The sequence below is a fragment of the Hyperolius riggenbachi genome, chromosome 1, assembly GCF_040937935.1.
Source record: "Hyperolius riggenbachi isolate aHypRig1 chromosome 1, aHypRig1.pri, whole genome shotgun sequence".
Lineage (NCBI taxonomy): Eukaryota > Metazoa > Chordata > Amphibia > Anura > Hyperoliidae > Hyperolius > Hyperolius riggenbachi.
Window position 1 is genome coordinate 61,567,612 of NC_090646.1, and position 27,453 is coordinate 61,595,064.

General features: G+C 46.2%; 1 protein-coding gene across 1 annotated transcript in view; it reads right to left on the reverse strand.

Moving 5' to 3' along the window:
• Positions 1–21,559, reverse strand: part of GFRA4 (GDNF family receptor alpha 4) — a 733,069-nt gene extending 711,510 nt beyond the window's left edge. Inside the window, exon 1 of the mRNA XM_068274699.1 lies at positions 20,802–21,559. Coding sequence (XP_068130800.1) covers positions 20,802–20,850 — 49 coding nt within the window. The 5' untranslated portion in view covers positions 20,851–21,559. The remainder of the gene's footprint in view (positions 1–20,801) is intronic.
• Positions 21,560–27,453: the final 5,894 nt, after the last annotated feature.

Genomic DNA, 27,453 nt, shown 5'->3' on the forward strand with positions numbered 1-27,453 from the left:
AACTCTTTCAGGCAGAGAAAGAAAAAAAGGAACACAGCATAGTTGTGTGTGCTAGGCACTGTACATACACATGTCTATCTCATCATGTCACACGTCACTTCGGGTATCCTTTAGCAATCTCATAGTGTGTTAGTTTATACCTGAATTTTGGTAGAGACACGCTATGCAGAGTCTTTATGAAGAATACTTTCACAGCGTTTTTTTAATAATGAATTTATATATTGCTTACTCTGTTACATCCTCACTCAGCAGCAGTAAAGGGTTGCACTGGGCCGGTGAAAAGAACTGAAGGATGAACAGTTAGGCAATAGCTGACAAAGTATCTCAGCTGGAAACAAAGCGGAGTATGAAGAGGTTTAACTTTGTACTGGAGCTCAGGCACTGCCGTCCAGAACGATCATTGGTGGTTTCCCCGGATGGAAACTTTAGGAATGACTGCTGTACAAGCACGTTGCTCAGCCGCAGCTGAATGAGCATCCTCTTCTTTTTAATGCTTTAGCAGTCAATTTATTTAGTGGCTTGCAAGTGTTCCAGGCTAATTTATTTCAGCACATTTTTTTTATTTGTTACATTTCCTTGCTACTAAGTAGTACTGCTGTAATGTGTATGTATGACCACTTGTCACTAGAGGGCGGTGTGAGCCAATATCAGATGACTTTCTATATTGTCTGCTAGCAGAGAGACATCAAAGCATTCCAAGAATTTACAGCACGACAAGTTCTGCCGACTGAGAACAAAAGCAGTGCACTTATCTCAAAGGAGATAATTCCTTTGAAGCTGCTAATAGGTTAATGGGTGGAGGTGGGGTGTTTGAAAGTTTGTAGGCAAAAATGCACTTGTTTGTCATTTAGCAATCAATCGTCCTGGAACCTGTACTGATGCCAAAGGTGTATCTAGGGACTAACAGGTATGGCAAACACCATGGGAAGCGTACCTGTCATACGTGCAGCTATCAAACTTGACTGGATAAGAGGGGACCCTCTGCCATTGCTGTCTGTCCTGCAGTCTGCAGGGGTAGAAGGAGGGAGGGAACAGGACACAGTGGCAGTAAATGTTTCAACCAAGCCGCAGTGCTGGAACAGATGTGGTAGGTAGTGGCTTGGGTCTGCCATGGGAGTCTGTCAAATTAGAGTTAGATTTGAGATGTGGGGCTACCTTGTGGTACTTTTGGTAAGCTAAAGTGGAGAGAGGCCAAAGAAGGTGGCAGGTGGGCCCCTTAAAGCAGGATTGTCACCATAAAAATCTAATTTCAACAGCTAGTGGTCTGAGTGTATTAAGTGATAAAGAAACACGTTTTCTGCTGTTATGATTTGGAGTTATCACATACCTTAGGAGCACTGGCCCTTTAATAGCCATTGCCACTCAGTTGCATGCTGGGGGTTCTTTTTACCTTTAATATATTCCTCCTCTTCCCTTTATTTTCCTGCCTAGCTGAAACATGATCCTCTGCTCACTTGTGTTTACAAGCAAGGCTGAGGTGACTCAGTAATTGGAGGAGAAAAAAAAAAAAGATAAGGGAAGAAATGACATCAGGATTTAGCCTAAACTGTGGGCAAAAGACATGGTTCCCACCAGGAACAGAATTATCTTCATTTACTATATAAAATTCACTGAAATCAAAATGTGGACAGTACAATATGTGTGTTATGTAAGTAGATCACGTATTTATCTACTTATATATGTATTTTTTCCCTGGCACAGTATGGTTAATCCTCCTGCTTTAACACCTACTAGGCCCCAGGCACCTACCTAGGTTGCCTGGTGGATGATCCTGCTCTTGGGTCTAGCACACACTTGGTAAGCTGATTGATGACTAGATCGCTGAAAGGCACGCTTGTATATCTTGGATGTAGCCCTGCAACATTGCTATATGCTGAGCCGTTTTATCCTATAGCATTAGATCTGCTATTCCTCGTTCCTGGAATGTAAAGTCCCGTCACCTGCTGCAGCCGCCGTCCTCTGGCACGAGGTTGTATAACGCGGGAATTAGCATTATCTCAAATACCATTAGCAAATCCCAAATGGTAGAAGGTGTAAGCTGATTCGCCGCAACGGCTTAATCTCGCCAAATATTATCGTCTCGCTGCAAATTAATCCATTTAAGTATGCTCCCTATTAAGGTATGTTAATACCACGGGCTAATAATAATCCCTGGCGATGAGTTTGCAAACAACACACTCGAGGGGAACGTGCGATGAGGATCTCACAAGGCGCCATTATTCTCTGTGTAACATCCGTCAGGAGGGAGCCGCATTCCTCCGCTTACTTTCTTCATCATCAGTTTTGATGGAAACAGCAAAAGAAGAAAAAAAACACACACAGAAAAGAACCAAAAAATAAATAAATAAGATGCTGTTAGTTAGATGGTGGAATGCATAATGCGTCGCTTCAGTAGTCACATCTGGCAGGAAAATGATTGTACAGCAGTGTGCGAGAGATGGAGGTATACAGGCCTTAAAGGGAAATTCTACTTTCCTTCTAAAAAGGGTAGAAATGTAGTGCTGCACGTGTCTTTCTGTAATTTAATGTTTTTTATAATATAAAACCCCTGTGTTTCTGCGTCCTCCTGTGTCCCTGCTTCCAGTCCTGACAGTTTTCTGTCTGTTGAAGAGAAATTGAGAGCCAAATATGGTGCAGTATGTCAAAATTGATTGGATAAATGAAACAGTGAGATGGTAATACTCACAAACACGGATTACCACCTAGGTAACCACTCATTAGGCAGGTGAGGAGATTAGACCTGTCCTCACTCAGGATTAAGAAGTCGCTCTCTGTAGATAGGAAGAAAGGGGGTAGATCACCCCTCCACCTGGGGTGGACTCAAATATATTGGTAGGTGAACAGAGGCGCCAGAAGGATAAAAGTACATACAATTTTTAAAAAATTGCTGGGCGGAAGTGGTGGACTCGCTTCCGTTAAAGCAGACACCAAGGACTGTAAATATATAGATATACACATTTATTGAAAATACCCCAAAGATGCAACGCGTTTCGCGGGCACAGCCCACTTCTTCAGGCAATAAGCAGGTGATAAACAACAGCATTTCAGTTATAGCAAGCAGAGCACCTGTTGTTTATCCCCTGCTTATTGCCTGAAGAAGTGGGCTGTGCCCGTGAAACGCGTTGCATCTTTGGGGTATTTTCAATAAATGTGTATATCTATATATTCAGAATGGTGATGGAGGCTGGCACATCCAGAGTAAAAAAGCTATTTATTGTGAAGACATTAAAAACAGTGGTAATACAGCGACAGCCCGCTGTTTCAGGTGTCAGCCCTTTCTCAAGCTGTTTCAACCACAAATACTGAGTCAAGCACGCATACTTAAATACTGCCCACCCTCAGTAACATCCAATGGATTCAAATCCCCAACAGCCAATCAGTTACCTGTATTGCCCTGCGGACCTGGATGAAAACATGTCTCTAACATGCAACCGCAGCCGCTATGGCATTCACCGGAGGCCCTGTGTCGTCATTACGATCAACAGACGCACCATCCGGCTTCCTATTCGCCGCTGCAGGTACACGTGACTAAATTCTCCAGCTACGAGTGCCACTCCTTTTACCAGTGTACTATATATATTTACAGTCCTTGGTGTCTGCTTTAACGGAGGTGAGTCCACCACTTCCTCCCAGCAATTTTTAAAAAAATGTATGTACTTTTATCCTTCTGGCGCCTCTGTTCACCTACCAATATAGTTTTCTGTCTGTGAACCCCATTGCATTGTGGGAAAAAGATTTTTTTCAGCTGCCAAGCAAGCAACATCTCCCTGTGTGCGTATATATTTCTTTCAACAGTGGAGGACGGGCGAGCGGGACGCGCCTGTAGGAGGGGAGGGGAGCTCCCGTGGCCTAGCGCCCGTTTTTTAACGGGACTTTGTAATAGTATATATACCGTATATATATTATTGTTCTATTCCAGCCGCTATGGCATATATTATACCGTATATATATTATTGTTCTATTCCAGCCGCTATGGCATTCACCGGAGGCCCTGTGTCGTCATTACGATCAACAGACGCACCATCCGGCTTCCTATTCGCCGCTGCAGGTACACGTGACTAAATTCTCCAGCTACGAGTGCCACTCCTTTTACCAGTGTACTATATATATTTACAGTCCTTGGTGTCTGCTTTAACGGAGGTGAGTCCACCACTTCCTCCCAGCAATTTTTAAAAAAATGTATGTACTTTTATCCTTCTGGCGCCTCTGTTCACCTACCAATATAGTTTTCTGTCTGTGAACCCCATTGCATTGTGGGAAAAAGATTTTTTTCAGCTGCCAAGCAAGCAACATCTCCCTGTGTGCGTATATATTTCTTTCAACAGTGGAGGACGGGCGAGCGGGACTTTGTAATAGTATATATACCGTATATATATTATTGTTCTATTCCAAATTTGTAACTAGCTAAGAATTTACAAAACTAAAGCCTGTTACACACTTTCAAATATGATTGGCCAATCACTGACCAATTTTACCACCTCCATGTAGGAGTGCATACAAAACCTGTACAAGTAAGGCATATACCGTATTCTTCGGCGGCACAGAAGACGCTCCTGACCATAAGACACACCTCGGTTTTAGAGGGCAAAAACCAGGGAAAAAAATATACTAAACCTAGGTGTGTCCAGGAGCATCTTCTAGAGGTTGACCCCCAGTTAGTGTTTCCTCTTGTTCTCATATGTCCTCCTGCATCCCCTTTGTGTCCTCCTGTATCTTCATGTGTCCTGCTGAGTCTTTATGTGTCCTCCTGTGTTCCCTTCTGTCCCCATGTGACCCCTTCTGTCCCCCTTGTGTGTCCCCTTCTGTCCCCATGTGTCCCTTTCTGTCCCCATGTGTGACCACTCCTGTCCCCATGTGTCCCCTTCTGCCCCATGTGTCCCTTTCTGTCCCCCATCGCACACTCACATGCAAATGTTTTTTACTACTGACCCCTGTGGCTAGGGTCCAATTCAGTGCACTCCCTCCTTCCCCTGTATGTATTTGTCAGCATGCACACAGCTTATGCTGGTGTATGCGCATGGTGCACGTGGACACATAACGTTAGCTCCCTTGTGCGATTGGTAAGATGCACCGTCTTTCCCAGGAGAGGAAGTTAGGATGTGTGCTCCTAATCCATTGATAGGTTTGATGCAATGAATGTGTTTGCATGTCTGCACTATGCATGTTACAGGGCCAGAGTTAGGACACCTATGTTTACCTGGGTACTTCTGCGCAGTATAGGTGACTAAGCATAAGAATGCATTCTTCTGTGAACTAAAACCCTGGCTTTTAATTTAGCTGTAGGGATAACAGTTGTGCCTGGATGAGTGAATCTGTGAATGCATTTGTTTGAACATTTGCATGTGAGTGTGCGAAGGGTTAATGGATTTTTGCTGTTTTCTAGCCACACCCCCCTCAGCACCTCCCTTTCCCTAATAATTTATTTAATGTCCTAACTAGAGGCGATGTGCCTGGATATATGTATTTCCATTTTACTACTGACCCCTGTGGCTAGGGTCCAATTCAGTGCACTCCCTCCTTCCCCTGTATGTATTTGTCAGCATGCACACAGCTTATGCTGGTGTATGCGCATGGTGCACGTGGACACATAACGTTAGCTCCCTTGTGCGATTGGTAAGATGCACCGTCTTTCCCAGGAGAGGAAGTTAGGATGTGTGCTCCTAATCCATTGATAGGTTTGATGCAATGAATGTGTTTGCATGTCTGCACTATGCATGTTACAGGGCCAGAGTTAGGACACCTATGTTTACCTGGGTACTTCTGCGCAGTATAGGTGACTAAGCATAAGAATGCATTCTTCTGTGAACTAAAACCCTGGCTTTTAATTTAGCTGTAGGGATAACAGTTGTGCCTGGATGAGTGAATCTGTGAATGCATTTGTTTGAACATTTGCATGTGAGTGTGCGAAGGGTTAATGGATTTTTGCTGTTTTCTAGCCACACCCCCCTCAGCACCTCCCTTTCCCTAATAATTTATTTAATGTCCTAACTAGAGGCGATGTGCCTGGATATATGTATTTCCATTTTACTACTGACCCCTGTGGCTAGGGTCCAATTCAGTGCACTCCCTCCTTCCCCTGTATGTATTTGTCAGCATGCACACAGCTTATGCTGGTGTATGCGCATGGTGCACGTGGACACATAACGTTAGCTCCCTTGTGCGATTGGTAAGATGCACCGTCTTTCCCAGGAGAGGAAGTTAGGATGTGTGCTCCTAATCCATTGATAGGTTTGATGCAATGAATGTGTTTGCATGTCTGCACTATGCATGTTACAGGGCCAGAGTTAGGACACCTATGTTTACCTGGGTACTTCTGCGCAGTATAGGTGACTAAGCATAAGAATGCATTCTTCTGTGAACTAAAACCCTGGCTTTTAATTTAGCTGTAGGGATAACAGTTGTGCCTGGATGAGTGAATCTGTGAATGCATTTGTTTGAACATTTGCATGTGAGTGTGCGAAGGGTTAATGGATTTTTGCTGTTTTCTAGCCACACCCCCCTCAGCACCTCCCTTTCCCTAATAATTTATTTAATGTCCTAACTAGAGGCGATGTGCCTGGATATATGTATTTCCATTTTACTACTGACCCCTGTGGCTAGGGTCCAATTCAGTGCACTCCCTCCTTCCCCTGTATGTATTTGTCAGCATGCACACAGCTTATGCTGGTGTATGCGCATGGTGCACGTGGACACATAACGTTAGCTCCCTTGTGCGATTGGTAAGATGCACCGTCTTTCCCAGGAGAGGAAGTTAGGATGTGTGCTCCTAATCCATTGATAGGTTTGATGCAATGAATGTGTTTGCATGTCTGCACTATGCATGTTACAGGGCCAGAGTTAGGACACCTATGTTTACCTGGGTACTTCTGCGCAGTATAGGTGACTAAGCATAAGAATGCATTCTTCTGTGAACTAAAACCCTGGCTTTTAATTTAGCTGTAGGGATAACAGTTGTGCCTGGATGAGTGAATCTGTGAATGCATTTGTTTGAACATTTGCATGTGAGTGTGCGAAGGGTTAATGGATTTTTGCTGTTTTCTAGCCACACCCCCCTCAGCACCTCCCTTTCCCTAATAATTTATTTAATGTCCTAACTAGAGGCGATGTGCCTGGATATATGTATTTCCATTTTACTACTGACCCCTGTGGCTAGGGTCCAATTCAGTGCACTCCCTCCTTCCCCTGTATGTATTTGTCAGCATGCACACAGCTTATGCTGGTGTATGCGCATGGTGCACGTGGACACATAACGTTAGCTCCCTTGTGCGATTGGTAAGATGCACCGTCTTTCCCAGGAGAGGAAGTTAGGATGTGTGCTCCTAATCCATTGATAGGTTTGATGCAATGAATGTGTTTGCATGTCTGCACTATGCATGTTACAGGGCCAGAGTTAGGACACCTATGTTTACCTGGGTACTTCTGCGCAGTATAGGTGACTAAGCATAAGAATGCATTCTTCTGTGAACTAAAACCCTGGCTTTTAATTTAGCTGTAGGGATAACAGTTGTGCCTGGATGAGTGAATCTGTGAATGCATTTGTTTGAACATTTGCATGTGAGTGTGCGAAGGGTTAATGGATTTTTGCTGTTTTCTAGCCACACCCCCCTCAGCACCTCCCTTTCCCTAATAATTTATTTAATGTCCTAACTAGAGGCGATGTGCCTGGATATATGTATTTCCATTTTACTACTGACCCCTGTGGCTAGGGTCCAATTCAGTGCACTCCCTCCTTCCCCTGTATGTATTTGTCAGCATGCACACAGCTTATGCTGGTGTATGCGCATGGTGCACGTGGACACATAACGTTAGCTCCCTTGTGCGATTGGTAAGATGCACCGTCTTTCCCAGGAGAGGAAGTTAGGATGTGTGCTCCTAATCCATTGATAGGTTTGATGCAATGAATGTGTTTGCATGTCTGCACTATGCATGTTACAGGGCCAGAGTTAGGACACCTATGTTTACCTGGGTACTTCTGCGCAGTATAGGTGACTAAGCATAAGAATGCATTCTTCTGTGAACTAAAACCCTGGCTTTTAATTTAGCTGTAGGGATAACAGTTGTGCCTGGATGAGTGAATCTGTGAATGCATTTGTTTGAACATTTGCATGTGAGTGTGCGAAGGGTTAATGGATTTTTGCTGTTTTCTAGCCACACCCCCCTCAGCACCTCCCTTTCCCTAATAATTTATTTAATGTCCTAACTAGAGGCGATGTGCCTGGATATATGTATTTCCATTTTACTACTGACCCCTGTGGCTAGGGTCCAATTCAGTGCACTCCCTCCTTCCCCTGTATGTATTTGTCAGCATGCACACAGCTTATGCTGGTGTATGCGCATGGTGCACGTGGACACATAACGTTAGCTCCCTTGTGCGATTGGTAAGATGCACCGTCTTTCCCAGGAGAGGAAGTTAGGATGTGTGCTCCTAATCCATTGATAGGTTTGATGCAATGAATGTGTTTGCATGTCTGCACTATGCATGTTACAGGGCCAGAGTTAGGACACCTATGTTTACCTGGGTACTTCTGCGCAGTATAGGTGACTAAGCATAAGAATGCATTCTTCTGTGAACTAAAACCCTGGCTTTTAATTTAGCTGTAGGGATAACAGTTGTGCCTGGATGAGTGAATCTGTGAATGCATTTGTTTGAACATTTGCATGTGAGTGTGCGAAGGGTTAATGGATTTTTGCTGTTTTCTAGCCACACCCCCCTCAGCACCTCCCTTTCCCTAATAATTTATTTAATGTCCTAACTAGAGGCGATGTGCCTGGATATATGTATTTCCTTTCTGTCCCCCATGTGTGTCCCCTTCTGTCCCCATGTGTGCCCCCTTCTGCCCTATGTGTCCCCTTCTGTCCCCCATGTGTGTCCCCTTCTGCCCCCATGTGTCCCCTTCTGTCGCCCATGTGTGTCCCCTTCTGTCGCCCATGTGTGTCCCCTTCTGTCCCCCATGTTTCCCCTTCTGCCCCATGTGTCCCCTTCTGTCGCCCATGTGTGTCCCCTTCTGTCCGCCATGTTTCCCCTTCTGTCCCCATGTGTCTGCTTCTGTCCCCCATGTTTCCCCTTCTGTCCCCATGTGTCCCCTTCTGTCCCCCATGTTTCCCCTTCTGTCCCCATGTGTCCCTTTCTGTCCCCATGTGTGTCCCCTTCTGTCCGCCATGTTTCCCCTTCTGTCCCCATGTGTCTGCTTCTGTCCCCCATGTTTCCCCTTCTGTCCCCATGTGTCCCCTTCTGTCCCCCATGTTTCCCCTTCTGTCCCCATGTGTCCCTTTCTGTCCCCATGTGTGTCCTCTTCTGTCCCCCATGTTTCCCCTTCTGTCCCCATGTGTCCCCTTCTGTCCCCCATGTTTCCCCTTCTGTCCCCATGTGTCCCCATGTGTGTCCCCTTCTGTGCCCCATGTGTTTCCCGCTCCCCAATCCATTGGAGCCCACTGCGATCAGAGACCTCTCCTCTCCTTTACTGTGCCCCTGACGCGATCAGCAGAACGCTGATCGGGTCAGGGAAACAGTAAGGGGCACGCGAGGTCTCTGATCGCCGTGGGCTCTAACAGATGAGGTGAGACGTGCTGCTTGCTTTTATTCAGGGGGACAACTGAAGAGAGAGGGATATGGAGACTGCCATATTTATTTCCATTTAAAGAGGGTCTGAAACGAAAAAAATTATCTTCTTTTACTATCGAGTCCTCTTTAGCTGCATGAGCAAAGATGAATTGCCGCATCTGTGCGGCTGAACGATGAATTTAATCCCCCGAAATCCCCGGGCCAAAATCCTCTGGTACTTCCTGGAGGAGGCAGAGCTTTGGGCAGTAGCTCTGCCTCTATTTGCCTCAATATGCCCTGATCGGCTCCTCTGCCCACCCCTCTCAGTCTTCTTTCACTGAGAGGGCTGGAGAGAGGCGGCGATCAGCACAGGTTGATTGGACTGGAGGCAGAGCTACAGCCCAAAGCTCTGCTTCCCCCGGGCAGCAAAATCCAGGACCTGGAAAGTCATGGATTTTTGCCCCATGGACTTTGGGGGGTTAATGCATCGTTCAGCCGCACGGATGCGGCGATTCATCTTTGCTCATGCAGCTAAAGAGGAGTAAATAGTAAAAGGAGATAATTGTATTTGCTTCAGACTCTCTTTAAGCAATACTAGTTGCCTGGCTATCCTGCTGCCTCTAATACTTTCAGCCACAGACCCTGAACACACATGCAGCATATCGGGTGTTTCTGACTTTATTGTCAGATCTGACTAGCTGCATGCTTGTTTCTGGTGTTATTCAGACACTACTGCAGCCAATAGACCAACAGGGCTACCAGGCAACTGATATTGCTTAAAAATAAATGAATATGGCAGCCTCTATATACCTTTCACCTCAGTTGTCCTTTAAAGTCCAACTGAGCTCACAAGTGGTCAGAAATGCCTGAGGCGCAAGCTGGACTTACTCTGTCATGCAAGAGATTTTTGTGATTTAATATGATTAAAAATGTATTTCTTGTCTCAGTTTTATTCAAGGCTGAGTTCATATTCGTTATCTTTGAAAGAAATGCTGATTTATTCTTTTCCCTCCGTCCTGTATGGTAGGGGGCAACCTGCTGAGGCCCAAGACAATCGATGCTCTGTCAGTGTTTAACTTAGACCCGCTTTAGAACATGGCGCAGTTTGCTAAGCAGTCAGCTGATGCTCCACTGAGTTGAAACTTTAACCTCAGACTGAACTTTATTCTGGTCAGTAGCCGATACCCCCTTTCCCATGAGAAATATTAAACTTTTCTCAAATAGATCATTAAGGGGATCTGTGTGGCTAAGATTGTGGTGAAACCCCTCCCACAGTGTGATGTCATGACCATGGTCCTGAGAGCTTGCTGTCTGTGAACCTCGTTGCATTGTGGGAAATTGTTTCCAACTGCCAAGCAAGCAGTATCTCCCTCTTTGGATAGAACTCTTAGTAACGAACATTCCGTACAGATCACCTGGCCATAAAGATGTCGCCACCACTGATACATATCAGACTGAAAATCAGGGAGAGGAAAGATTTTACAATGGGCAAACACTGACAAAATAATCTATTCATGAATATTGTAAAAAATAAGTAATTTAATTCATTAGTTTATTTTCACTAGAGTTCCTCTTTAAAGTGAGCCTGACGTGAGGTAACTCCCTTTAGGTGATATACTCACCTAAATAGAGAGATGGCTCTTGATTCAGTAGAGCCTCCTGGTCCTCGGTCTGTCCCATCCTACCAATGCTACGCTGCAGTGAAATTATTTGACCTGCAAACGACAATTGCAAGAAACATCGCCTCACAATGCATGGGATATTGCATTTGAAAATAGCTGCAAATTGCATTTGGAATCGTAATTTGTTTACAATCACAATTTGCAGTGGAAAAGACCTTTTATACTGGGTGATCCATGTTTTCCACCTTTACATCAATTCCTTGACACCAGCAGAGTTACCCACTTAGGGCCTGAGCCCACTGATGCAGTTGTGTCCGCTTTTCAGTTACACATCAATGTTATAGATGCTGAAAAGAGGACGGAAGCGGACACAACTGCGTTAGTGAGCTCAGGCCCTTACCGTGCGAGCAGGGGCGTAACAATAGACACTGCAAGGGATGCAACCGCAGGGGGACCAGAATCCACAAGGGGCCCCTTCCTGAGAGACTGACAACTAAGGGCAAGGAGAGAAAAAAACTTTCTGCTCTTTGCACAATTGTTCTAATGACTGCATCTGCTCAGCCACTGATAAGGAATCATACAAAGTTTTGCAGGCAAAGATTTGTAGACAGTCTCTATTCAGTCTTCAGCAGGGTCTTGTGTACAGCACTGTTCTACCCCCAAGCCTTTCTATCCCTCCCCAAGGTGGGAGGGGGCCCCAATCCAAAGCTTCGCAGGGGGGCCCAGTGATTTCTAGTTACGCCCCTGCGTTCGAGGGAAATAATTTTTAATGCTCACTAGAGAATAATGATGTTATTCAGAGCTGAAGTAATGATGGCTGTGTGATATAACTACAGTAGATCATAATTAGCTAAATGAATCCATTGATTTTGCATTCTAATAAATATGTGTTCATTCTGCAAAATAGATGTTCCGCTACGTATAGCTACATATCTCTCCTCTCCTTAAAGTGCACCTGAGATAGAGGGGTGTTTTCTTAGTTGCCTGAAACTTCTTCCAACCCCCCCCCCCCCCCCCCCCCATAGTCTGTCAGGTTTCTAAGTTTCCTCCTGGTACGCTCCACTGTGCAGTTTTGATAGGGGTACCTGGAGAAAATCAAGGGACCTATAGGGCCATGGGGAAGGGGGCTGGAAGAAGACCTAGGTTAGTACAATAGAACTTGTTACCCCCATCTCAGGTTTCTTTAAAGCGGAATATAACCCAGCATTTCATCTTTGCTCTAAAACATTATTTACAGCATATTATATGCAACCAGCATTTTTTTTTTTACTAGACCAGCATTGGAAGGGTTACACACAGAGCTTGAGAGTTCAGTGGAGTGAAATGTGGACGCATCGGAACTTGTAGATTATGTTATCTTGTGTTTACTTAAATGTATCAAGTGAGGAATGTGACACATTGTCTGACTGTGGAGAAGCTGCTCTACACAGACAGAGTCAAAGCATGTCTGCCTGAATGAATGAATGAATGAATAAAACCAGTTATTAATAAAATGCAAAGTCAGCTCACAAAGCAAAAAAACTGTACTTTTAGGAAGCTATAACTTCCAAATGAATAATAATACTTATGTACACATGCATATAGGATAACCGTATGGCATATAAAAAGTAGGAAAACATGTTTTTATTGAATATTATGTCAGGGTTTTAAAGGGAATCTGAAGTGAAAATAAATCTATGAGATAATGATTTGTATGTGTAGTAAAGCTAAGAAATAGAACATTAGTAGCATAAATATGAGTCTCATATTGTTTCCAGTACAGGAAGAGTTAAGAAACTTCAGCTGTTATCATGCAAAAGAGCTCCTCTGAGCTCTCTAAGCTTGGTTGGTTACAGTGCTGTTTTCTGAAGCACGTATCTCAACCTGTCTGCACCTGCACCTCTCTCACTGGCCCATATGCAATTAACTTTTTCACCTGAGTTATGTCCTAGGAGATAATTTTCATCTTCTCTTTAAACTACATTAAACTACATAAACAACAGAAGTTGTAAAAAATATCACTTAGGAGAAAACTTAGTTGAAAAAGGTAATTGCATACGGGCCACTGTTTCTTGTTTGTTTAGGTTTTACTGCAGCGAAGTTCAAAGGGTCATTACCTCTGCTATGTTTCACAGTTTAAAATACAGAGTGTAGTTTGTAAACTGCAAATATGACAGCAATGTTATATATAAAAAAGCTATATAACTGAAAATAAAAATATTACACTTTTTTTGCTACTAATCTTCGATTACTATCCGTACTACACATACAATTCATTATATTATACATTTTCCCCCTACAGTGTCACTTTAACTACCTAATGACCGCCCCACGCCAATAAAAAAAATGTATTTAAAAAAACATAACAAAAATATTTATACAGGATCTTCTCAAAAAATTAGCATATTGTGATAAAGTTCATTATTTTCTGTAAAGTACTGATAAACATTAGACTTTCATATATTTTAGATTCAAATATACACAACTGAAGTAGTTCAAGCCTTTTATTGTTTTAATATTGATGATTTTGGCACACAGCTCATGAAAACCCAAATTTCCTATCTCAAAAAATTAGCATATTTCATCCGACCAATAAAAGAAAAGTGTTTTTAAAACAAAAAAAGTCAACCATCAAATAAATATGTTCAGTTATGCACTCAATACTTGGTCGGGAATCCTTTTGCAGAAATGACTGCTTCAATGTGGCGTGGCATGGAGGCAATCAGCCTGTGGCACTGCTCAGGTGTTATGGAGGCCCAGGATGCTTCAATAGTGGCCTTAAGCTCATCCAGAGTGTTGCGTCTTGTGTCTCTCAACTTTCTCTTCACAATATCCCACAGATTCTCTATGGGGTTCAGGTCAGGAGAGTTTGCAGGCCAATTGAGCACAGTAATACCATGGTCAGTAAACCATTTACCAGTGGTTTTGGCACTGTGAGTAGGTGAGTAGGACTGTGTTCACCTACGCCTGGTAACCATTCATTCACTCATGCCAGCTAGAGATACATTTCAAACATCCGAAATCCTTTCATCCAAGCAGCACCATTACAAACAGATTCAGAAAAATAATGAAATGATGGAGAACCCATTTCCACATTCCACTGTAGATGTCTCTTCTTCCTACTTTATCTGTGTCACAGACATGCAAGTACAAAAGAGGGATGCTGAGAGGTCGCCCGGAAGGGATTGGGACATGATCATCGGAGGACAATGCAGGGCCGAGGCTGTGCAGACACATTGCTAACCTGCAGGCTAGCCAAGTGTGCATAGCCCCCAACCGTCCCGTTTTAGGCGGGACAGTCCCAATTTGGGGGAGCTGTCCCGCTATCCTGTTATGACCCCCCAGTGTCCCAGGCGGCTGGGGGGTCAGATGTGCAAAAAAAATGATCGAGGCCCCAGCTGGCGGATGCGGTGTGTGGGATGTGGGTCTGGGATAATATTGTCCCTCCCTCCCTCCGAATGTGCCCCCCAGTGTCCCCCTGTATGCAGAGATTAAGAGCGCAGCGGAGCGGGCAGTCTTACCATTCCTCCTCGCGTAAAGGGCATCTGGTCTTCTCCGCTTCCTGCTTCCTGTGACGTCACAGGAAGTAGATGGAAGCTAGAGTCTGGTACGCGAGGAGGAATGGTAAGACTGCCCGCTCCGCTGCGCTCTTCTCAAAAAGTTGGCAGGTATGCAAGTGTGCTGTAGTTATGCTGGGGGTTGGAGGGGGGGAGCTGACAGAGATACTGGTTTAAAGATCAGAGTCTAGCAGAGGGTGCAGGGCACTTGACTAGATGACTAGAGAGCCTGTTGGTCGTTTTGTGCCAAGCAGGCTTTCTTTCCAGGTGCCAGGTGCCTACTGTTCTCTAAGTTAATTTGCTGCTGACATCTACTGGTGTGTATTTGCATACTTAGTTCAAACCAGCTGATACCTACCCGCCCCCCTCTTAGCGCCGACCCTAAGTACTCTTTTTTGTGTAAAATTTTGGTTTTGCTTGCCAGGCACATCGCTAGGGCATTAAATCTGTGGCTAGTGCCCCGAGTTTATCGTGAAGCAGGATCCCAAATTCCTCCCTGCCTATGTGCCCACTGCAATGCCCCGAATACCGGTGCCCATTCATAGCTATGGAGACCACAGTACTGCTATCATGGTGCACGGCGAAGGAGGGCTGGCCGCAAAGGGGAATGGAAGTCGCAGCCAAGGTCTTCAGTTTGCCTTATATAAGTCAGCTTAATCTTGGGTCACAACCCTGAACCACTCCCTAAAAGGCACAGAGTACTTGCACTGTCCCCAGTGCCACCATTTAAATATCAGAAAACCCGCCCCTGACTGACGGTGTTTGCATTTCAGGTGTGATGTAACGATTGCTGTATTTTACGTATGTGGTAACACTTTCTGCATTTTACATCATATGTGGGTCAATGTTTGCTGAATTTAGGGGCAGCTCTAGGCTCGTGGTGACCCTGGGCAGAGAAAGAATTGGCGGCCCCTTCGCTGCCATTGTCAATATGGTATCTTATGCACAGTAAATGGCTACATCCATTGCAGATGCTGCATAGCTGCCTTGTGCTCATGACACAAATGTTTAATTTTAGATGAAATTTGCCACCGCATTTCGCCTCTGCCCCCTCTGTCTGAGTGTGTGGCATCCTTTCTCCACGCTGCAAGGGGCGGAGCTAATGGGGAGAACCTCCTGGCAGCGAGGCTGTAGACAGTGCCTTTACTAGTGATGCGCACAGGTGATCCGGTTACTTTATATATTTATATCAGTTCACACAAACGCTCCCTCCATCTGCGCTTGGTCTAGCCCCTCAATCAAATTTAAGAACACAATGTGGCCCACAAGTCAAAAAGTTTGCCCACTCCTGAGCTAGAGTAAGTAATAAGAGTGCACTTACCTGTAAACCTCTACATAAACAATTCCCTGCTGTGCTCTGCAGGTGGAGCTGTAATTAGAGTGCACTTTCTTGCAAAACTCTGCATAAGCATTTCCTGCAAAGCTCTACAGGTGCATTGGTAATTAGAGTACACTTCCCTGCAAAACTATGCATACACATTTCCTGCAAAACTCTGCAGGTGGAGTGATAAGTAGAGTGCACTTCCCTGCAAAACTTTGCATTTACATTTCCCTACCAAAACTCTGCAGGTGGAGTGATAAGTAGAGTGCACTTCCCTGCAAAACTTTGCATTTACATTTCCCTACCAAAATCTGCAGGTGGAGTGGTAATTAGAGTGCATTTCCCTGCTGTACTTTGCAGGTGGCGTGGTAATTAGAGCCCACTACCCTGCAAAAAACTCTGCACACCCATTTCCCTGCCAAAACTCTGCAGGCGGAGTGGTAATTAGAGCGCACTTCCCTGCTGTACTTTGCAGGCAGAGTGGCAAGAGTGCACTTCCCTTCAAACCTCTGCATACACATTTCCCTGTCAAGCTCTGCAGGTGGAGTGGTAAATGCATGCACATTTCCCTGCTTTAAGCAGGAGGCTGAGTGGTAAGTAGAGTGCACTTCCCTGCAAAACTCTGCATACACATTTCCCTGCAAAACTCTGCATACACATTTCCCTGCAAAACTCTGCATACACATTTCCCTGTAAAACTCTGCATACACATTTCCCTGCAAAACTCTGCATACACATTTCCCTGCAAAACTATGCATACACATTTCCCTGTCAAGCTCTGCAGGTAGACTGGTAAACCGAGTGCATTTCACTGCTGTACTCTGGAGGTTGGAGTGGTAAACAGAATGCACTTCCTGGCAAAACTCGGTTTACACATTTCCCCTGCCAAACTCTGCAAATACTCTTGTAATTAGGGGGTGCTTCCCTGTAAAAAATGGCAGATGCACTTCCCTGCCAAGCTCTGCTGGTGGAGTGGGGGTAATAACAGTATCCAAACAGCTAACCAATGGGCCAAAAAGCTGGCAATGCTGGGTTCTTATTTCTTGTGACGTCACATCATTGCTGTCCAAGAAGTGATGTGAGTCCCCACTTGAGTGTATTCAGTGCTAATAAACTCACCTGGGTTTGCCATCACAGACAGTTTGAGAGCTGAGCTCTGCCTGCATAAGTAATAATGAGAAGATAGCAGATGTAGGAGAGTGTGCATAGGATGGGTAGTGTTTGATTGTTTCACATCATAACTGGAATAGGATGTAAATGTAAATGAGCGGATACATTCCCCCCCTAAGCCTCTTGGTATCTGTAAAAGTAAGGGGGGGGGGGGGGCGACTTACCCTGATTTCCACTTTAAAACACTATGAGACTATCATCTATATAATACACAGGTACACTTTAATGCATAAAGCCCCAGGGTGCTAGACAGGGAGTCGGCTGATACTTCTATAGTAGAAAGGAATGAGATAAAGGACTGCGCAGAGGTCTGGATAAATGATAGCATGCAGCGCTCAGAGTATAGCCACTGGATACATGTGATCCTGCACCATGAGGGATGAAATATGATTTAGAAAAGCATGGGGGAGCCAAGAGAGGACTTGGGGGGTTCCAGAAGCAGAATTAGCTGGCTATGAATAAAGAAGAGAAGCAGATACCCTCCACAGAGCTGGCAGAGGGTGAGGAGGCAGCGGGAAACTGGAGCACAGGACACACAGTTTAAAGAATACATTAGATCCAGTGAGAGAGATACAAAGCAGAGATAAAGGGGACCGTACAGCTGGAGGCTTAGCAACTAAGAAAGTGTGTGTGTGTGTGTGTGTGTGTGTGTGTGTGTGTGTGTGTGTGTGTGTGTGTGTGTGTTTTTGTGTGTGTGTGTGTGAGTGTGTGTGTGTGTGTGTGTGTGTGTGTGTGTGTGTGTGTGTGTGTGTGTGTGTTTGTGTGTGTGTGTGTGAGTGTGTGTGTGTTTACATTCATGTGTATGAACTTGTGTGTGTATGTGTAAGCATGTGAGTATACAGGTACATCTGTGTGCGTGTGTGTGTGTGTGTGTGTGTGTGTGTGTGTGTGTGTGTGTGTGTGTGTGTGTGTGTGTGTGTGTGTGTGTGTGCTTACAGTGTGTGCATGCCCTAAAGTTTGCCTGTGTATGTACGTGAGTGTGGATTGGAACATGCATGTATGTATGTGTGAATGTATCTTGTAAGTGTGCTTGTGGTTGTGAGTACATGTGTATGTATGTGAACTAGTGTAAGTGTTTACGCATGCGCATGTGTGTACATGGGGATGATTGTGAGTCTATATGTCTGTATATATATGTGACCATGCATGTATGCATGAGTCTGCATGTATGTGTGTGCACGCACTCATGTGTGCATGGGGATATTTGTGAGTCTATGTGTGTGTATGTGTGTGTATGTGTGTGTGTGTGTGTGTGTGTGTGTGTGTGTACATGCATGTGTGTGTGTGCGTGCATGTGTATATATGTCTGTATGTGTGTGTGTATGTATTCTAGCAGCAACTAATAATGCTGTTGATGCAGAACAATCCGAGTGGTTGAACAGCAAATGTGAATAGTAGAAATCTAGATCATTTGGGGCAGATCAGTGCAATATCTCAGGGCATAAGTATAGTGCAAGTGTAACTATTAGCACACATCTATTTATACGTACATAAAGGGCTGTAGGATGTGTATAGTGAATGTGTCTGTGTGTGTATACAAGTGTGAGTGTCTGTCTGTTAGTGTGTGAGTGCCTGTGTGTGACAGTGTGTGTGTGAGTGCCTTTCTGTTAGTGTTTGAGTATCTGTGTGTGTGTGTGTGTGTGTGTGTGTGTGTGTGTGTGTGTGTGTGTGTGTGTGTGTGTGTGTGTGTGTGTGTGTGTGTGTGTGTGTGTGTGTGTGTGTGTGTGTGTATAACTGCACTCCAGAAAATTGATAGAGATACATTTCTGCAGCTGATTTTTATAATTATTGATCCTCATGGCAGGAGCGCCTTCTACGCTGCTGTACTCAAGCAAGGACAACGAGAGCAATAAAATAACATTATTCAGTGAACACAATACAGCAGGAAGGACAATCTGCTTTTACACAGTACCACACTTATCATCTGATGGTGAATAACACTATAAACATGAGTATATATATATATATCAGAGAGAGAGAGAGAGAGAGAGAGAGAGAGAGAGAGAGAGAGAGAGAGAGAGAGAGAGAGAGAGAGAGAGAGAGAGAGAATATGCATATGGACTTATCTAATCTGTGTGTGCTCTCTCTACCCCCTCTACAAACACATCTCAACCAATAACACAACACCCCCCCTTTTCTGTATCTCTCTTTTCCCATAAGCCATATTTACATAAACTCACAGCAAACAACCCATCTCTCTGTCTCTCCCTCTCTGTCTCAGTCTATCTCTCTCTCTCCATAAACCATGTCTACATAAACTATCACAGCAAGCAGCCTCTCTCTGTCTATCTCCCTCTCCCCATAAACCAAGTCTACATAAACTCACAGAAACCTCTGTCTCTCTCCTCTCCCCTCTCTCTCTCTCTCTCTCTCTCTCTCTCTCTCTCTCTCTCTCTCCCTCTCTCTCTTTTTACCATGACTAAATAAACCACCACAAAGTACTCTTTATTTTCTCTGCTGAATTAGAAATGTATGTCTTTCTCTGTTTCATGAACTGCATTGAACACAGGTTAGCAATGCTCTGCACCCCCCTACACAATCTATAGGTGCTGCTACATTATATCTCCAACAGCAAAAGTATGACCCTTCTCTGTTGTTATTATTAGCACTTGTATCAGGTGATGCCAGTATTTGGAAAAACACACTGAATTTCCCCCCAGCAACCACCCTTTAAAAAATAAACATAGACATAGTACTACAACAGATACACTAAGTATTAAGTGATTTGACAGGGGCACAGTAGCTCCCATACAGACAATACTTGCCCTGTGTCTGTCTTTATAGGCTTTTAGATCTTCTGTGCCAGCCTCATGCCAAGCTGCACATGCACTTTGATCACACACTGCTACATGCAGAGATTTCTGCTGTATCAAGGATGGAGTAGAGGGTGCCCATAGCACAGTGAAAAGCAGGTGGCAGCACACCTACACCATACGATTTCTGACAGTGCCAGCCTCCTTACAAGTGTGCTGCTGCTCCCTCCAGTACAATACCAGTCTCTTCTTTACAAGCCCTGCCATGTTATCAGTAGTTTAATGTCATTAGTACAGAGATCTCTGTCTCATCATCTTCTGAGCAAATCCAGCACCCATCAGTACCAGTGTATGCCCATGCAAAGACAGTCCTTGCCAGTTGCTACCACTACTAAAAAGTGTGCCAGTCAAAACACCAAAAAAAAACTTACATCTTGCCAACCTCTGTTAATCCTTCCCCCTGCCAGCACCACTGCCAGCTTGCAAATGCCCAGTTGTCAATAGCCTACCCCTGTGCCAACAAGCCAGCGAGGGTGCCAAGCGTCTGTGTGTGTGTGCAGAGCTCAGCGTGGTGCCAACTCTGCCAGCCTGTGCACACATGATTGCACCGTCCCTCAGCGCCGTGCCAGCATGCCAGCCTCAGCAGGGGGCACCACTAAATCCACCAGACAGTACCGAGTCTGTGCATGCCCCACAAAACCCCAACCAATACAATACACAGAGCTAAGACAAGCTGGTGCCCACAGGGGGGCTATGCCAGTGATACCAGCCTCAATACCAATGCAGAATCCGACTCCCTGGCATGCAAGCTTGGATACAGGGAGACAAATATATATATATATAAAATGGGGTACCTACCACAGATGAGGAGCAGAAGGACACAGCCACACAGCCTGAGGGAGCTCATGGTGACTCTATAGAATAGATCCCCCTTGGCACACGGATGGAGATTTAACACACTGGGGACTGAGGATTTAGCTCCAGGCTCTGCAGGTAAGAAACTCTTGCCAGATTAGCTGAGCCCCGCTGGTGATAAAACACATTCCCCCTTCTGTAACCAGACCAAGGCAGCCTCACCATCCAAACGTGGGGATGAGGAGAAGTTACTGCACCCCCTGCTGCAAACTTCAGCCACACGCCAATGATAAGGGTTCTTCTCAGCTCCGAAACTTTCCTGAGACCTCCTGCAGTGATAAAGGTACCCCAGATCCTGAGCAGGGAGCACCCCTTCCCTAGGGATCCACCTCTGCTGCTTGTTAAATCCTGAGAGTGCTGCTGGTGCCCCTGGTCAACTATCCAGTATCCAGCTGTGGAGAGAGGATAGAATTCCTTGTATGATCCTAAGAAGGTCCTGGAGAGGGGGGAAGAGGAGACACAGGGGGAAGAAATGACAGGTGCCCTTTATTAGATCCAGGCGCTGCTGGTGGTGCTGATGTTGGCAGTCTTCTTGCACGGGAGAGATGCTGTGTGGCTTACATCCTGCGCAATGCAATGTAATGTGCTGCCTGCCTTGTGTGTGGCTCAGCGCTAGAACTGAGCCGCTCTGTGCTGCTGCTCCTTGTCACACAGGCAGCACACGGCTATGGAGTGCTTTAAAGGGACAGAGACAGCCATAAATCTGGAGCAGCGGCAGGAGCTTTCCTCTCTACTTTCACTCCCTCTCATTCCATCCCTGGCTCTGGCTGTGTGTGTGAGGAGGACCTGGAGGAGGGAGAGATCTGCAGCTGGGGAGAGAGAGGTCTGGAGCTGAGAGGCTGGGGAGGAAGACCCCCAGTCCCAGCTAAGGACCCCCTCTGCAGACTCTCTTGCAGCTACAGGTGATAGAAGTTGCTACAGTCTTCCATGTATGCTTCTTGTTTGCTCCCCTAATTTTTTTAAATTGTAATCTGGCAAGGGCAGGGCTCTCTCACCCTTTTGTGTCTTGGAATTTGCCATAGATTTTTACCATCATGTTAGGGCTGGAACAGACGGATGTCTGCCCGGCTTCCGGCGGCGTCTCGGCAGCAGCACGTTCGGGCTTTTGGTGGCTTTCTGTTGCCGCTGGCGTTTTCATCCCCACAGGGGGACACTAGCTGCGGGCGGCTGTAAACTGACCCTGGATGCTACATGTAGCGCCCAGGGTCGTCTCAAACACCAGGGTAAATCAAGTAAAAGCCTGGTACAAACGCTCCCATTCACTTGAATGTTTAAGGTCGAGCCCTGAACGCCGGCGGTAAACGCGGGGCGGACGTCCGTGTGAACCAGCCCTTAAGTGCTTGGTTTTCAGGGGGCATAAACAGATGATTTGCATATTCAGGAGTGATGCATCATGGGAAACCACAGTTGCTCACTTAAAGGACAACTGAAGTGAGAGGTATATGGAGATTGCCAAATGGAGGCTGGTATTTTTTAGCAATACCAGTTGCCTGGCTATCCTGATGATCCTCTGCTTCTAATACTTTTAGCCATCGATCCTGAACAAGCATGCAGCAGATAAGGTGTTTCTGGCATTATTGTCAGATCTGACAAGAATAGCTGCATGCATGTTTCTGGTGTGATTCAGACACTACTGCAGCCAAATAGATCAGAAGAACAGCCAAGCAATTGGCAATTGGTATTGTTGAAAAGGAAATAAACACGGCAGCCTCAATATACCTTTTACTTCAGTTGTCCTTTATATATATATATATATATATATATATATATATATATATATATATATATATATATATACAAACAATTTCTAGTGTTTGGATTAAAAAAAAAACCCTGACTGCGTCCAACTGCATTATGTTTGATACAAGCCTCTGAAACTGATAAAAAGTTAAAGTGTACCAGAGATGAAAAGAAAAAAAAAATCATACATACCTGGGGCTTCCTCCAGCCCCCTCCGACCTGATCACTCCCTCGGCGCTGTCCTCCACCTCCTGAATCCTCCGCAAAGGCTCCCGGTATCTTCAGCCAGTCCGGGCCAGTCGGCGCATGCGCAGTGCGGATGCACGCGCTCTGTCTCGCTCCCATGGTCAGGAGAGTTCTGTGCAAGCGCAGAAAGCTCCCAGGAACGAGTGCTGCACATGCGCACACACCCGGGACAGGCTGCACATGTGCAGTAAGCCCCAACTGGCCTTACACAAGATCCAGTAGGCGGAGGATGGCGCTGAGGGAGCAATCAGGCCGGAGGGGGCAGGAGGAAGCCCAGCAAGGGGATGAATGATTTTTTTTGTTTTTGTTTCCTTTTCATCTCACATTCCCTTTAAACACACAACAAATCATACAATAATAAAAAAAATGATCTGGACTGTCTGTGTATAGATATCTTAAAAGATAGTAATTATACTATCCCTTTTGGGGCTAATTGGACCATGCCTTGTAAGGGTTTTTTCGCCTTCCTCTGGATCAACAGGGATATGTGAGGGAGCAGGCTGGAGTTGTACTTTGTACTGGTTGAACTTAATGGACGTATGTCTTTTTTCAACCAAAATATATATATATATATATATATATATATATATATATATATATATATATATATATATATATATATATATATATATACATATACATAGAATTTTCTAGGCCCCACCTTGACAGGTCCTTCCATATGAGGTACACTTTCTCATCTTGGGTGTCATGAAGGAGTACTAACTGCTTTAACCCTGTCATTAGTTAGAATCGTTTGGGAGCTGTACACACACAGCAGCATGTGAATAGCAAACTACATGCTCTAGTGGTTGGAGGGTGCATTACCAGTGCTTGCCAAGACAAGACAAGACAGCATTTTTGGCTGCTAATTGCTGCTAGAGTAATTAAAGGATATTGTACTAGTACAGTAGTAAACTTTTAAGTTTCAAAGATCCTTCCTAATCGCTAGTAATGGCATTTGAATTTAAATAATGTATTGAGTTACTTAGTAATGTGGTTGACCTGAGTATGGATGCATGTCTTTATTCAATCTGGTTATTTAACTATTTCTGTACTGTGATGATAGAGCACATAGAGCAGGGGTGTCAAACTCAAATACAAGGTGGGCGGAGATTGAACACTGGGAACAGCTCGCGGGCCACGCTCGATGTCTAGTGGCCAACTCCCTCCCTTACAAAGTTCTCTGGTGTCTAATGACCCCCCTCCCTTAATCTACAGTATACAGTTTCCTGGTGTCTAATGCCCCCCCCCCACCATCCCTTATACAGTTTCCCAGTGCCCTTTTTCCCTCTCCCCCAACCCTCACCCATATACAGTTCCTTGGTTTCTAGCGGTCCCCTCCCTCTCCTATACAGTTCCTTGGTTTCTAGCGGTCCCTTTCCTCTCCTATACAGTTCCCTGGTGTCTAGTGACCCCCCCCCATACAGTTCCCTGGTGTCTAGTGACCCCCCCCCCCCCCTATACAGTCCCCTGGTTTATAGTGGCCCACTGGTCCTCCTCTATCCCTTATACTGTTGCCTGGTTTCTAGTGGTCCTCCCTCCCAATACAGTTTCTTGGTGTCTAGGGGCTCCTTCCTCTCCTTGGTGTTCCTTGCAGTGGTGGACACAGCCAGCAGTGGGCCCCTGTGCAAAATTGTAATTGTGGGCCCCCTATGACCTGCGGCGCGCTTAGCGCGCCACAGCAAAATATGGTCGCAGCTACAACCTGCGGCGCGCAAAGCAATAGTGGATAGAAGCAAAAAAAAATGGGCGTGGCAATGACCGGATGAGGGCGGAGCTAACTGTAACTTAAAGCGAACCCGGGGTGAGGGTTTATTTCCTTTTAAACAATACTAGTTGCCTGGCGGCCCTGCTGATCTATTTGGCTGCAGTAATAAACTGAATTACACCAGCAACAATCATGCAGCTAATCTTGTCAGTTCTGACAACATTGTCAGAAACCCCTGACCTGCTGCATGCTTGTTCAGGGTCTATGGTTGAAAGAATAAGAGGCAGAGGACCAGCACGGCAGCCAGGCAACTGGTATTGCTTAAAAGGAGAGAAATATGGCAGCCTCAAGATTATTCTCACCTCAGGTTCCCTTGAAAAGTGCAATGCAAAGACAGTGGGCCCAAGTTTTGGTGACCCTTTCCCCAGAAAATTCACATAATTGTGCAGGTTTTCTCAAGAAAATACACATCATGTCGGCAGATATGCCCAGAAAATACGTGCAATCATGTCGGCAGATATGCCCAGAAAATACGTGCAATCATGTCGGCAGATATGCCCAGAAAATACGTGCAATCAAGTTGGCAGATATGCCCAGAAAATACGTGCAATCATGTCGGCAGATATGCCCAGAAAATATGTGCAATCATGTCGGCAGATATGCCCAGAAAATACGTGCAATCAAGTCGGCAGATTTGCCCAGAAAATACATGCAATCATGTCGGCAGATATGCCCAGAAAATACGTGCAATCATGTCGGCAGATATGCCCAGAAAATACGTGCAATCAAGTCGGCAGATATGCCCAGAAAATACGTGCAATCAAGTCGGCAGATATGCCCAGAAAATACATGCAATCATGTCGGCAGATATGCCCAGAAAATACATGCAATCATGTCGGCAGATTTGCGCAGAAAATACATGCAATCATGTGGCAGACCTGCCCAGAACATACACCTGCTAATATAAATAAAAAAACAAAAACATTTACTCACCTGCAGCAGCAGACCTCCTGTCCCAGCCTCCATCCGGCGCGCAGCTCCCATGGGTGGTTGGGTGGATAGGTAGCCTGGTGAGTGGGTGGGTGGGTTGGTAGCCTGGTGGGTGGGTGGGTAGGTAGCCTGGTGGGTAGGTAGCCTTATAACTAGCCCAGTAGGTAGGTAGCCTGGTGGGTGGGTGGGTAGGTAGGTAGCCTGGTGGGTGGGTTGGTAACTAGCCCGGTAGGTAGCCTGGTGGGTGGTTAGGTAGGTAGCCTGGTGGGTGCGTAGGTAGGTAGCCTGGTGGGTGGGTGGGTAGGTAGGTAACCTGGTGGGTGGGTAGGTAGCCTGGTGGGTGGGTTGGTAACTAGCCCGGTAGGTAGCCGGGTGGGTTGTTAGGTAGGTAGCCAGGTGGGTAGGTAAGTAGCCGGGTGGGTGGTTAGGTAGGTAGCCGGGTGGGTAGGTAGGTAGCCTGGTGGGTGGGTGGGTAGCCGGGTGGGTGGATAGGTAGCCTGGTGGGTGGGTTGGTAACTAGCCCAGTAGGTAGCCGGGTGGGTGGTTAGGTAGGTAGCCGGGTGGGTAGGTAGGTAGGAAGCCTGGTGGGTGGGTAGCCGGGTGGGTGGGTAGGTAGCCTGGTGGGTGGGTGGGTAGGTAGGTAGCCGGGTGGGTGGGTAGGTAGCCTGGTGGGTGGGTTGGTAACTAGCCCGGTAGGTAGCCAGGTGGGTGGTTAGGTAGGTAGCCGGGTGGGTAGGTAGGTAGCCGGGTGGGTAGGTAGGTAGGAAGCCTGGTGGGTGAGTAGGTAGCCGGGTGGGTAGGTAGGAAGCCTGGTGGGTGGGTAGGTAGCCGGGTGGAGAGGTGGTTAGGTAGCCGGGTGGGTAGGTAGGTAGGTAGCCGGGTGGGTAGGTAGCTTGGTGGGTGGGTAGGTAGCCGGGTGGGTAGGTGGGTAGGTAGCCGGGTGGGTGATTAGGTAGTCGGGTGGGTGGTTAGGTAGGAAGCCTGGTGGGTGGGTAGGTAGCCGGGTGGGTAGGTAGGTAGGAAGCCTGGTGGGTGGTTAGGTAGTCGGGTGGGTAGGTAGGTAGGAAGCCTGGTGGGTGGGTAGGTAGCCGGGTGGGTAGGTGGTTAGGTAGCCGGGTGGGTAGGCAGGTAGCCCTTTGAGTAGCTATCCGGGTGGGGGGCCCAACTCCTATCCTCCCTCCCTCCCTCCCTTCCTCACCTCGGGGGGCCCCCCTCCCGATATGCGCGGCGGGAGAGCGAGCGAGCGGCAAATGCAGGAAGTCTTCAGGGCTCTCCAGGCAGACGCTAGAGGCCCAGCCGCTTAGTCTCCAATATGTCTCCAACTTGGAGACATATCGGAGACCAAGCGGCTGAGTCCTCTAGCGGATGCCTGGAGACCCGGATTTGCCGCTCTCCCGCCGCGCATACCGGGAGGGGGGCCCCCGAGGTGAGGGAGGGAGGGAGGGAGAATAGGAGTCGGGGCCCCCCGGGGGAAGAAAATAATACAAAAAAAATATACAAAATATAAAAAAAATACATAATGGGCCCCTGAAGAAATCGGAACTTCAGGGGCCCTCGTGCGACGGCACGGCCTGCACGGCCGTATGTCCGCCACTGGTTCTTTGGTGTCTAGTGTTCCCCCCGCCCATATACAGTTCCCTGCTGACTAGCAGTCCCCTCCTTCTCCCATACAGTTCCCTGGTATCTAGTGATCCCCTCCCCCTATACAGTTTCCTGGTGTCTAGTATCACTAAGCAGGGGGTGGGGCTATGCATATGACCCTGTCTGCGCACTCTGCCACAGGGTCATATAATTGTCATTCTTTGCGTTGCGGTGGGTTGCGGCATGTGAAAAACCAGCCTCATAAAATGCACATAACAAAAACTCAGCATAGACTGTGGCTTTAAATTGAGGTTCCCCGCCGCTGTAACA